General features: G+C 41.0%; 1 protein-coding gene across 3 annotated transcripts in view; it reads right to left on the bottom strand.

Annotated features, from left to right (window-relative positions):
• Positions 1 to 14,441, bottom strand: part of LOC110493893 (cadherin-22) — a 307,060-nt gene that overhangs the window by 77,245 nt on the left and 215,374 nt on the right. For all 3 annotated transcript variants that reach the window (XM_021568462.3, XM_090205033.1, XM_036949887.2), the window contains one exon: positions 755 to 874. In XM_021568462.3, coding sequence (XP_021424137.1) covers positions 755 to 874 — 120 coding nt within the window. The remainder of the gene's footprint in view (positions 1 to 754; positions 875 to 14,441) is intronic.

Below are 14,441 nucleotides of genomic sequence, written 5' to 3' on the forward strand. Positions count from 1 at the left end.
ATTTCAATACCTATTCTTAGATTTTGAGAAGTATAAGTATACAATATGAGGTATGAGACAAGAAATACATAAACTCACTATTTGCTGATTCATTATTATTTCCTTGGATAAAGTATCCAGGACCTCTGTACCAGGTGGTGTCAGAGGAAGGCCCTAAAACTTGTCAAAGACTCCAGTCACCCAAGTCATAGACTGTTCTCTCTGCTACCGCACGGCAAGCGGTACCAGAGCGCCAAGTCTGGGACCAAAAGGCTCCTTAACAGTTTCTACCCCCAAGCCATAAGACTGCTGAATAGTTCCTGTAATCAAATGGCTACCCGGACTACTTGCATTGACCCCCTTATTTAATTATTATTTATTCTCTATTGCACAGGCTGGATGTACACTCACTGGACTCTAACCTCACACTCACACACACACACACACACTCCTTCACACTCTTCACATACGCTGCTGCTACTCTTTGTACCCCTACCAAAATGTATATATTACCTCAATTACCTCGACTAACCCCTGTATATTGATTCGGTACCCCTTATATTTAGACTTGTTATTGTTATTTATTGTGTTACTATGTTTCCTTTAGTTTATTGAGCACATTTTTCTTACTTACTTTTAAAAAATCTGCGTTGTCGTGTAGTAAGCATTTCACGGTAAGGTGTCACGAATACAATTTCATTTGTAATTTGTAAAACTACAAGTCTGTGAGACTGCCCTTACCCTTACCCGTCTGTGAGTCTGCCCTTACTCTTACCTGTCTGTCTGTCCACTGTGAAGAACCTCTCTCCGTCCAGCACGCTGTACACAACCCTGGCACTGCTCCCGTATGTAGGATCATCTGCATCCGACGCAGTGACCTTCATCACCGATGTTCCTGCAGGAGAATTACATGTCAGAACAGCACAATAACACAACGCTTCAGGACGGCCAGGTGAGCCCTCCACTCATACAAACAGATAGTGAATCAGTGAGGAAGAGGAACCACGAGACAGAGAGAGTGGGGAGGCTGGAAAGGCTGTGGAGCCATTTCAGTTCCTCAAAATAATATACGTGTTATTTCAGGACACCTCCCCTTCGTGACCAAGTGTTCTCCCCTTCATAGGACAACAAGCTGTGTCTTTCGAGATGAAAGAGAACATTAAGACATTTAACAACTCTATTTTCAAAGACTGATGAAAGAACGTGATAAATCGAAGAAACATTTAACAGTGATTACAACCACATATGGACATGAATAGTTTCCATGATGACTTTAAAATTGTGATTTATTGGGGAACACAGTTGTTTCATTGAAGCATAATTGTCGCTCTGTTCCAAGTCAATTGTGTGTGTAGCCACAGGCCTCTGGCACTACAATGCAAAGGCCATATTTACATTTCGTCACACATTTTAGCCAAAGCAAAGCCCTAAGCACATAAAGCTTAATGAGCCTGAGTCCTGTGGGGAAAGGAAGCTAAACTTGCCTTTTAGCTTGTTAGCCATTTCTCTGTGGAGAAACACCTTGAATGGGGTGACTGGGTTTGTGGCAGCAATGGCCCCTCAAGGAAAGAGAGTCGGCCTCCATCCCAGGCCAAGATATAGGTAATTACTGACAGCTGGTGTTGTCCACAAAAGGTCACAGCTGTAGTCTTTCCCAGAGCCCTGTCATGCTACTGTCCAGTCGCATAATGACCGTATGATAATGATGCTAATTAGCAGGATGTGTCAGCGCTCTGTTTGTTTCCTGTCATGGTGGTGTAAGGAAAAGGACAGTGGATTATCATTAAAAGCCACCCAGCCATTACCACAGGTTTTTTTTTCGTTTCTCTCGCTAGCAGGGCCGCAAAGTTTCTCCACAGTGACTTGCGCCAGCTATTAGCAAAGCTAGCTAAAGTAAATGTTCTCTGCAATGGTACGGAACTAAAGCCTGGGAATTCTGTGATGTGCTTGAACTTTAAGCTAGCGTCCTATTATTGCACTGCTAAATCCTTGTGATCAGTGTAGCTCTTTAAATTGAACCTAATTCCCGCTTAGAGTTCATATTTCAACTCCCTTTGGATTATTCAATGGCTGGATCTATTGATGCTGTTCGAATGAGGTCTTTAAGCGTGTACTGTGTTGTATGCTACCATCATTATCACTGCTACGAACAGTCTTGATCTCCTTACAGCGAAACATAATATAAGCTCGGGAGATCAGGGTGGTTGGTACGGGGCTAAAAGTAGATACCCTGCCTATCCTCAAATATCAGGTTTTCTGTCATTGTCTGGCTGGTATCAATTTGAAACTGTCCTTATCACCTTAGAAACAGAAGGCATTACAGCAGATAACTTTTTTTGCATTGCTGGAAATAGGGGGGTTGTCCATTTTTGCATACCTGGTTGTGCACTGGTAAAGCAGAGCAGCCATTCCCTTTCATGGGATTACTTTCTTATCTTAATTTTCCCCAGGTAATAATCAGCGTGACGCTCAGCTGTTTCGGGGCTGCCTGGGTGCGAGGCGGCTGGAAGAACTATATAAATGCAAATGCTACGTTATTGTGTATATATTAAAAAAAAGGTGAAGTAGGAGTAAGTCTGCAGCAGCTAGAGTCGTTACTAATGCCTTGGCTGGCCTCAGCTCTCACAAGCAGAAGCAGCTAAGGCATTAGTTATCGGCTGTGGGGTTTGTCAGTCTTAAGCAGATTCCACTTTGTGACAGCCTCAAGAGAATTTCAATAAAAGTTATTGACTAACCCAATAGGTAAACAACAAAATGTTACAGTAATGAGAAAAGTATTTTAATGAAGAAAGCGCCCATTATTCATTATCTAAAGATTCGTTTTGCCCGCTCTCTAAATAGAAGCGGATGAGTAAATTGCTTTGAGATGAGACGGAAGGTAGTGCAGTAATTTATTTCCTTTTTTTTAACAGCGTAATGGCAGATATACACTAAGTGCACATATTTTTTTTTAACAAGCATGTTTACCTGTTTGTTTGTGGATCTTTCTCGTATTCAGCCGAGTTTCACATTGAATGTTTTCAATCTCTGGCTACTGTAGGTTTGGAAAGACCTATTAGCTATTAGCGTGTCCTGGCCATTAATGTTGCATATACTATGGAACCTCATATCACTGCTCCACCAGAATGAAAGGCATTCTGAAACCTATGTCTGCATACCAAATTGCAACCTATTCCCTAGAACGTGCACTCCTTTTGACGAGGCCCAATAGGGCTCTTGTCAAAAGTAGTCCAAATAGTGAACTATGTAGGGAATAGGGTGCCATTTGGGACGCACAGCTATGTAATATCAATGTACCAGCATCGCACATACATCACTATTCATGCTCAGCAATGGCATTGATGTTACATCAGCTAGCAGATATGGACTGCATATCCCTGCCAATTTCAAACTTAAGACACACAACTCGGAGGTAGATGCAGTTTAGTCTTTGAATGGGAAAGAGACTATGTATCTCCGAGGAAATGTATCAGGAAACAGTCCCTGCCACTTTGCGAAGATCTCAGAATTGTGTTGTCACAATGGCAATATGAACATAATTTCTTTGAAACTTATCGTTCTGACCATGGTTGAAGCAATCAAATCAAATGTATCTTATGAAGCCATTTATACATCAGCAGTTGTCACAAAGTACTGTATCTGGCCTCATCTCCATTGCTTCTTCGTTGTCTAATGTGGACATGAACGGGGGAGTCTGGCATACCATTACCCATCACAGATCTAACTACTTTACACCCTTCTCAGTTGAAACAGTTGAGGAAAATTAGTAGTGACTGGCTGTGTCATAAAAGATACATTAAAGGGTGCTTAATTTCTGTCGTACAAACACCCCCGCCTAAATGTCACCTCTCAGCTTTCAAGCTGTCTGTCTCTCAGTGGAAAAAGCGTGGAGTGGTGAACTGCATATTTCACAGATGCTCTGCAACGGCGTCCAATAAGCACACTGGACAACAATGCAAAATGTGGCGCTTTCGAATGCTTATTACCTAGTAATAGCATGTTAGTTACTAAGTAGTACAGTGTTCACAACAAAAAATGAGGTCAAATCCCGCGTCAGTGTTTTAAAACGTCTAATAGTTCAACGAGCTAGGTGTGTGGAGTGTGTCTGAGTAATTGTACCCTCCGTGATTTACTGTACTGGGGATGAAAATACATAGGCTATTGAGGAAGATACGTGCGAAAATGAAAGCTCTAATAAAAAAAACAAATTTTAAGGCCAGCTCCTCTGGAACGAATGGAGGGTTTTGGTGTGATATATTTATTTTTCGCACCTACTGGCAAGATTTATGCACGGGTCGGTTTTAATGGCACAAACACAGTCTGTTCAAACGGCTTCCCACAGCATTCTGCACTCATGGGGAGATGGTTCAATTACCGTGTGGGGAGCTGGAAGAGAGTGCCATGTGTGAGACACTAGACTGACAGCTATTTAAGGGGCAGCCTCGTAAAAGAGATTTGTGCCCATCTCCGGCGCGGCGGTGATGGCTGCACGGTGGCACTGGATAATGCGGCACCCTCCCCTAGTCCGGCCCACCCTAATCTGCAGGACCGAGTGCTCCCTTCCCATATTATGGATAATTTAGTAAAACCATAAAAGCCTAGGTGTTTTCACATGAAAAGTTATTTCTCCACTACTTTCAGTTGTGATTCATTCCTCAGCATTCCGCATAAAGGTGAGGAAGGAAAAAAAAGTGGAGGGAAAAAAATTACTGTCATAAAAGTCAATGGCCTGCTTACTGAGGTCCCTATGAGGATTTAGTGATAATATTTCCCATCTGCCGCGACAGAAAAATAAATCTAGCCTTTATTAGCCCGTACCTTGGTTCTTTTATTAGATTGTGTCATTATTTGTTTAGTAGACAGTATTGTGGAGCCGTGACCTTCGGTTGGCTCCTGTGAACCACATCTACTGTTCAGTTTGAAAGTAATCGATTTAATGCTTACAGTGCAGAGTAGGCACTAGCGCGGCCAGGGGACCTAGGAACATAGCGAAAATGTTGCTGAATAATGCAATAGGCAATACGAACATAATCTCTTTGAAACAATAAACTGTACTGGAATCGGGTTAACAAACCTGTGTGTGTAATGAAATGTATCAGTTGAATATTCTTTACTGCACATCCAAAAGACTGCCACTACTAACATGTCTGGGTCATTTTACTCAAGGCATGAAAAATATCCCTTGAAAGCGTCTCTGCCTGCTCTACATTTGTCCATCCAGCTCTCCCAGGTGACACATCAGATTTCCCCACTTCCATGTCTATTCATGCTCAGCCAATCTCCTGACACGTCAAAACCAATGAGTTACAACGCAGGGCTTGAGTCTATAACACTGAATGTTCCTCGGCTCACAAATATACCTGGATGTGGGCCATATTGATCGAGACACGTGGCCACCATATCCCATTCCTCTTCTCTGTGATCTCTCTCATTTCACATCTCTCCTGCACTTAGCCCAGATAGGCTGGCGCTGTCATAACTGTGACCTCCACAAGCTACAGTTCTCCACAGCCTTCCACAGCATCCAAAGGTTATATGACCATATGAGTGATGATTACTTTAGTCTCTACTAGACCTGTGGTGGGATTCCACTAAGAGGCTGCTCTCTTGTGTGCTGATCTGTGCTCTACGCAAAGCCATGTGCTGTGCCCTGTCAATCAACACAAGCAGCATCAGGTAGGGGTTAGATGGCTGTGACACAAATCTAATTTCCTGGCTTGTCTTTGCTGTCCAGCGTCCCCTTAGAAGAGAACCACATTAGTCACAGGATTAACGCAGCGCAAAAAAGTTCACGCAACGTTCACCCAGCGACTCTCCAGTCAGAGAGATGGCTCTGCTTCTCACTGTGTTGATCTTTGGGGTCACTGTGAGGATGTCTCGTGTGCAAATACCACTTAAAAGCATACACACGACTACAATTTGAGAAATGCTTTCTTGCTGTTTCTACCAGACCTGGGTTCAAATCCTATTTTAAATTATTTTAAAATACTATATCTGTGCTTGATTGAGCCTTCCTGGCTAAATGGACTAATACAATAGTCCAACAACTGCAAACCCCACCCATTGGCACTTCAGGCAGGGTAGAGCAAACACTCAAATACTTCATAAGATTTCAATAGTATTTGAAGCCAGGTCTTTTCTAATTATGGGCCCTTGCAGAGTATAGGGCCCTACAAAAAGTTGTTACCGGGCAGATGTGAAGATTCACCTTTTCTGTTAGGTCAAGGAGCATGACCTTTTGAGGATAATGGTTCAGAGATTATTGGAAGATGCAGGTTACAGGTCGTGTGGATGAACACTAATGACCATTGTCCAATGAGGTTTGTCTTTGGTCCTATTGATCCATATGGATATTTTAGACACAAAATACAAATTTGCCTCAAGTCCAGAAAAGTTAAGCACCATTGTGTTCATGAAGAGCAACGTGTGAGAATTATCCCTAGTGCTGTGGATCCTTGAAAACGTACAGAACAAATTTGACAACTTTTTCATGTAGTATTTTTTTTTTAAACTCTAGGAACTCAATGCAACATCTAAGTATTTAAACCACTACTATGGATGGCATAGTCCGAAAGAGTGGGGAGATGGATGACATTCAAATGTGACTTGTTTCAGGAAACTAGGCGTATGTCACGCGTCACTACTTCACAGGAGAGCCATTTGAATGTAAACTTTTTGGGCAGAAATGGCTTCTGGAACATGTGAACTTTCATGTGCCTTAATATCAAACTTGTATGCTATAATTAAATACAAATACAATGGTTAAATCACAAGATTAGTTGGTTTAGCCACTGAAAAAGACAGGATTGGCTGAGATAATGGGTGAGCTGGACATGCTGAGAGATGAGTTCGGATTGGTCTGCCATGTTGCACGCTTCTGTCTATAACATGAACTGGTCAATATGTCAAGGTAATCCTTTCTAACCCAGCTTTTTTTTAAAGATATCACATAGTAGAACTGCAAAAATGTTGCTCTCCACTTTCTGAAGGACCGAGTTTTGAAATCAGTGGAATGCCCGATGGAATTACTGTAGTGTATGATAGCTAAGGAGATGGAGAAGATTCTGGCATGTGATTGCAAATATGTAGAGGGAGTCGAAAAGTGAACAAGCAGAAGGCTGGTGTATAAAACACCTGTCTCCAGATTTCATCTTCAAAGTAAGAGTAACCATGGCATCTGTGACAGAGAGGGAGAAATGTCCATCCATGTACGGGTAAGATAGCTACATTTTCAGATATTACATGTTTGTAATTTAGTCAGAAAGTATTTTTCATTTCAAGTTAAAGCCTACTGTTAGCTAGCAAGCTAATGTTATTCGGCTGGCTCGCTAGCAAACGTTAAATGTATGATCTGTGTAGTAATATTATTTGTATCTCAGATCCATTTGCATTGCTAGGTATAGCCTAATGTTAGCTAGCTAGCTAACATTGAACCTAGTTGGTTAGTCACAGTTGAAGTCGGATATTTACATACAGCTTAGACAAATACATTTAAGCTCTGTTTTAAAAATTCCTGATATTTAATCTTAGTAAAAAAAATCCCTTTCTTAGGTAAATTAGGATCACCACTTTATTTTAAGAATGTGAAATGTCAGAATATTAGTAGAGAGAGAATGATTTATTTCCGCTTTTATTTATTTCATCACAGTCCCAGTGGGTCAGATGTTTACATACACTCAATTAGTATTTGGTAGCATTGCCTTTAAATTGTTTAACTTGGGTCAAACATTTTGGGTAGCCTTCCACACGCTTCCCACAACAAATTGGGTGAATTTTGGCCCATTCCCCCTGACAGAGCTGGTGTAACTGAGTCAGGTTTTTAGGCCTCCTTGCTCGCACATGCTTTTTCAGTTCTGCCCACACGTTTCTATGGGATTTGTGGTCAAGGCTTTGTGATTGCCACTCCAATACCTTGACTTTGTTGTCCTCAAGCCATTTTGCCTCAACTTTGGAAGTATGCTTGGGGTCATTGTCCATTTGGAAGACCGATTTGCGACCATGCTTTAACTTCCTGACTGATGTCTTGAGATGTTGCTTCAATATATCCACGTAATTTTCCTACCTCATGAGCTATCTATTTTGTGAAGTGCACCAGTCCCTCATGCAGCAAAGCACCCCCACAACATGATGCTGCCACCCCAGTGTTTCAAGGTTGGGATGGTGTTCTTCGGTTTGCAAGCCTCCCCCTTTTCCCAACAAACATAACGATGGTCATTATGGCCAAACAGTTATATTTTTGTTTCATCAGATCAGAGGAAATTTCTCAAAAAAGTACGATCTTTGTCCCCATGTGCAGTTTCAAACCGTAGTCTGGCTTTTTTTATGGCGGTTTCGGAGCAGTGGCTTCTTCCTTGCTGAGCGGCCATTCAAGTTATGTCAATATAAGACTTGTTTTACCGTGGATATAGATACTTTTTTTGCACCAAAGTATGTTCATCTCTAGGAGACAGAACGCGTCTCCTTCCTGAGCGGTATGACGGCTGCGTGGTCCCATGGTGTTTACACTTGCGTACTATCGTTTGTACAGATGAACGTGGTAAAAAAATATGTATTGAGTCATGCACAAAGTAGATGTCGAAACCGACTTGCCAAAACTACAGTTTGTTAACAAGAAATTTGTGGAGTGGTTTTAAAACAAGTTTTATTGACTCCAACCTAAGTGTATATAAACTTCTGACTTCAACTGTACCTGCAGATTCATGCAGGGTAGTAACATTATGAGTTAGGATTATGGTTCATTGTTTAGCTAGCTTGCTAGCTAGCTACAAGTCTAAACAAAAAATTCCACTATGCAAATAACCATTTCATTAGAATGTTCATGATGTCACTGCGTCATCCGTCGATAAATGTAGCTGGTAAATTCGCACTGGCTATTTATTCCGATTTCAGAGCGCACTCGGCAGAACGAAGAATAACTGACAAAGTTACGAATGCTCAACACCCGTTGAATAGGGCCAGTGTCAGTAACGTTGGCAAAATAAATGTTGCCAGCAGCACAGTTACAGTCACCAATGCTCTGGATAACATAAAAACAGCCTAACCAGCTCTGGTAGGGCGAGTAAAATGGTCAGAGTGAGCTGTTCTCGCAGAAGTAGCTAACAAGCTAGCCAACGTTAGCCAGTTAGCCTGGGTGCTTGACTGCTGTTAGGTCAGAACTGTTAGGTCAGAACCCTACTCCTCGGCCAGTGCATCCAGTGAGATTGTGTGCTCTGAATGCTCCGAAAGCGAAACGCTCTGAATTTACAAACGAACCATCTAACAACACACTGAGTTTATGAAAGCCCAGAGCGCACTCTGGCCCTCCAGATTGAATTTACGAACACACCGTAGTATATACCAGCCTTTAGTGTTGAAATCTTTCGTTGTTTGGTACATGGCCTTACATGTGAATCCTTAAAGAGATGGGTGGGGATAAGGCTTAAGAGGGTATGAACGATGCTGAATGGATGCAGAAAAGAAGTGGTCTCCAGTAGGTTTACCAAAATATTCAAGGACATTTTCTCAAAAGTGAGGTTACAAGTTTATCAACTGTCAAAGCAGAATTACTTTCCCATTGTTCCTCAACTGTGGTGTATGATATACCACTTTCTAGCTCTGAGTCTCTAATTTTATCCAATGTAAAAAAAAACATTTCAAATTTTGCTGTATAAGACTGAATCGAGCCGGTCACAAATATTAATAGCTTAGCTTTCTGTAGCGCAAACAAAAGCCAAAGTTTGATCCCATTTAAGCCCCTCTCAATAAGTTATTTTCAAATTGTCAGCACAGAACTAAAAGACTGGTATTTGTTCAAAAGATTTAAAAAAATCCATGTCCCAAACACAGTAAGTTGTTGTGTGGTGTACTGCAATGCCATAGGCAACGCAAAGTACTATTATTGTTTTTCAAGTGTAGTTTTTTCAGAACTGTATTCACACTCTTTGTGTGCTACTGTATACTGCCAGGCTTCCACAGAAAACCCAATCTTACTCTATAAATATCAACAAACAGAGATACACAATGTCCTGCATGCATCAGTACAGTATGTTTGCATCATATATAAAATATAATATTTTTCAGCAAAGTGGGTTTTCCCATCTTGAGTGCACCACTTGAAAAGACAAACCATTCCCTTCTCAGTTGCATAAGCAATGGCAAGGAGCCACGCTGTGAGCGCTTAACCACCTCCTCACTATAGAGCTGGTACACCTACGGAAGTTTGTTTACCCATTACCAACTTCTGAGTGGACTGTGTGAATGAAATGTCCTCTTTCAGAAAGGGTCCATCTCGACACACAAACACAGTTTTTGTCCGAGTGAAATTAGAGATATGTGAAAAGCAGCTAGTGCTTTTGGACTTTAAATGGATGGCTGCCCATGACTTGCAAATGGACAGAGGTAGGTAACATTAGCTTTTAACATGGCCAAATAATGTACATTAATGCCAGGAAAATAAAAAAGGAAAAACTATAAAGAGAGATGATGACCTGGTGGTTTTTAAGTGAACAGCCATTAATCAAAAAGGCATAGATAGTCCTCCACACGATGAAGCCTTCTATCTCATGTTACCGTTAGCACTGGCTTCTCACGTTAGCATTGAACCAACTGGCTGACCCCCCAGCGACCCACAATTTGCTGTGCTAGCTGCTGCTTTTACCCAATATATTTTAACAGATACATGGGAGCATAATAGGGCAGCTACACTATACAGTAGGACACTACAGAGACCATGAATGCACCATAGGTGGGCAAAGAGAGTAGCACTCACAAAAAAATGCTAATGCTAACTCGACCACTAATGTTCTGACAATAGAGCCCCTCAGTGGAGCTGTCATAACACCCATAAAACCTAGTGGTCAAACAGGGAATGGTTCCAATAATTTTTTCCACCATACATTTTTCCTATATGGGATTTTAGAAACACTTTTAAAAAATGGCCATGTTTTGTGTAGGCTTACCCTGATGTGACGTTTTGATAACCGTGTAAATCTCTCTCGGACAAGGTGACTTTTATGAGTATTCTATATATATACCACTTTATATACCAAGGTTTGGACACTCATTCAAGGGGTTTTCTTTATTTTTACTATTTTCTACATTGTAGATTAATGTCAAATCTATGTCAAATCTATGAAAAAACATATCTGTAAATGGCCCATCCAACTACTTCATCCCCATACTGTTATTTATTTTAATTAGTTTTGCCCCTTTGCACCCCAGTATCTCTACTTGCATACTCATCTTCTGCACATCTATCACTCCAGTGTTTAAATTGCTATATTGTAATTATTTTGCCACTATGGCCTATTTATTGCCTTACCTCCATTATCCTACCTCATTTGCACACACTGTATATAGACTGTATGTTTGTTTATTCCATGTGTAACTATGTGTTGTTGTTTGTGTCACACTTCTTTGCTTTATCTTGGCCAGGTCGCCGTTGTAAATGAAAACTTGTTCTCAACTAGCCTACCTGGTTAATATAGGTGAACAAAATGGAATCATGTAGTAACCAAAAAAGTGTTAAACAAGTGTTAAAATATATTTTAGATTTTAGATTCTTCAGAGTAGCCACCCTTTGCACACTCTTGGCATTGTCTCAACCAGCTTCACCTGGAATGAATTTCCAACATATGCTGAGCACTTGTTGGCTGCTTTTCCGTCACTCTGCAGTCCAACTCATCCCAAACCATCTCAACTGGCTGGAGGTGTGTTGGGTCAATGTGCTGTTGAAAAACAAATAATGGTTCCACTAAGCGCAAACCAGATGGGATGGCATATCGCTGCAGAATGCTGTGGTATCCATGTTGGTTAAGTGTGCCTTGAATTCTAAATAAATCACAGACAGTGTCACCAGCAAAGCACCCTCACACCATCACACCTCCTTATCCATGCTTCACGGTGGGAACCACAAATGCGGAGATCATCCGTTCACCTTCTCTGTGTCTCACAAAGACAAGGCGGTTGGAACCAAAAATCTCAAATTTGGACTCATCAGACAAAAGGACAGATTTTCACTGGACTAATGTCCATTGCGCGGGTATCTTGGCCCAAGCAAGTCTCTTCTTACTATTGGTGTCCTTTAGTAGTGGTTTCTTTGCAGCAATTCAACCACAAAGGCCTGATTCACACAGTCTCCTCTGAATAGTTGATGTTTGTGTGTCTGTTACTTGAACTCAGTGAAGCATTTATTTGGGCTGCAATTTCTGAGGCTGGTAACTCTAATGAACTTAATCTCTGCAACAGAGGTAACTCTGGGTCTTCCTTTCCTGTGGCTGTCCTCATGAGAGCCAGTTTCATCATAGTGCTTGATGGTTTTTGCGACTGCACAAGTAACTTTCAAAGTTCTTAATGTTCCTTATTGACTGACCTTCGTGTCTTAAAGTAATGATGGACTGTTGTTTCTTCTTGCTTATTTGAGCTGTTCTTGCCATAATATGGACTTGGTCTTTTAGGCACACCTGTTAATCGAAATAAATTCCAGGTGACAAAATCATGAAGATGGTTGAGAGAACGCCAAGTGTGTGCAAAGCTGTCCTTAAGGCAAAGAAAGGGTGGTTACTTTGAAGAATCTCAAACATAAAATATATTTTGAATTGTTTAAGATCACTTCTCTGGTTACTTCATTATTCCATATGTATTATTTCATAATGTTGATGCCTTCACTATTATTCTACAATGTATAAATAGGAAAAATAAAGAAAAACTGGAATGAGTAGGTGTGTCCAGACTGGTACTGTATATGTATGTATATATTTACTCTCAGATTCGAAAATACTCATTAGCATCAAAGTAGACATCATACAAGATGGTACATCATAAGTTATCTCTAGCTGACACCTTTGCTAACAGGTTTTGTGTCCATTTAAAACTTGAACAAGACAGTTAAGATTTGTCCATTTAAAGACATTTAGCCAATGTATTCATTACTACAGTTAGCTAACATTAGATAGATAATCCATAGATTCGTACCTTTGCCTCGATTCAGCAGTCTCGTCCAGATCATCATGGCGTTTGTTGTTTTTTATGATAGCCACATTTGTATGGTAAACACAATATACGAATACATTTATAAAAGTCACCTTGTCCTAGAGAGACTTACACAGTTATCAAAACGTCATGCCAGGGAAAGCTTACACGAAACACAGACTTTGTTTGAAGTGGTTCTAAAAACCCCAATAGGAAAAATTCATTGTGGAAAAATGATTGGAACCATTTCCTTGTTTGACTGCTAGGTTGTATTGGAATTATGACTCATACTGTGGTACTCTATATTCATAAACTTTTATCTATCGACATTTTGATCCCTTATCATAAGTATAACCTTCATAACATGTCCTGCAACACCTAACTACCAAGTGCAAACTATGCACCAACTGAAAACTGTCAGTAACTGGGGAATGTGTGTGTGATGATAGATAAGGTATCTGATGCTAACAGAGACATTTATTTGCTTGGTGACCTGAATATAACTGGTTATCATTTACACTGAACAAAAATATCAAAGCAACATGTAAAGCGTTGGTCCCATGTTTTGTGAGCTGAAATAAAAGGGGCGGCAGGGTAGCCTAGTGGTTAGAGAGTTGGACTAGGAACCGGAAATGTGCAGATTTGTGAAGTCAAGTTTTAAGGGAGCGTGCAACTGGCATGCTAACTGCTGGAATGTCTTCCAGAGCTGTTGCCAGATAATTGAATGTTAATTTCTCTACCATATGCCACCTCCAGCATTGTTTTAGAGAATTTGGCACTAGGTCCAACCGGCCTCACAACCACAGACCACGTGTATGGCGTTGTGTGAGCGAGCAGTTTGCTGATGTCAAAGCTGTGAACAGAGTGCCCCGTGGTGGTAGTAGGGTTATGTTATGGGCAGGCATAAGCTACGGACAATGAATACAATTTCATTTTATTGCACAGAGATACCGTGATGAGATCGTGAAGCCCATTGTCTTGCCATTCATCCGCTGCCTTCTTCTCATGTTTCAGGATGATAATGCACGGCCCCATGTTGCAGGAATCTCTGCACAATTCCTGAAGGAATTGGGGCCGTGCATTAGTTCTTCCATGGCCTGCATACTCACCAGACATGTCACACATTGAGCATGTTTGGAATGCTCTGGATCGATGTGTATGACAGCGTGTTCCAGTTCCTGCCAATATCCAGCAAATGCACACAGCCATTGAAAAGGAGTGGGACAACATTACACAAGCCACAATCAACAGCCTGATCAACTCTAGGAGATGTGTCGTACTGCGTGAGGCCAATGGTGGTCATGCCAGTTACTGACTGGTTTTCTGATCCACGCTCCTATCTTTTTTTTAAGGTACTGTGACCAACAGATGCATATTTGTATTCCCAGTCACGTGAAATCCATAAATTATGGCCTAATGAAATTATTTAAATTGAATGATGTCCTTATTGGAACTGTAACTCAATGAAATCGTTGAAATTGTTGCATGTTGCGTTTATATTTTTGTTCAGTATA

The sequence above is a fragment of the Oncorhynchus mykiss genome, chromosome 17 (assembly GCF_057628025.1).
Source record: "Oncorhynchus mykiss isolate SJ-2025 chromosome 17, ASM5762802v1, whole genome shotgun sequence".
In the NCBI taxonomy this organism is placed as follows: Eukaryota; Metazoa; Chordata; class Actinopteri; order Salmoniformes; family Salmonidae; genus Oncorhynchus; species Oncorhynchus mykiss.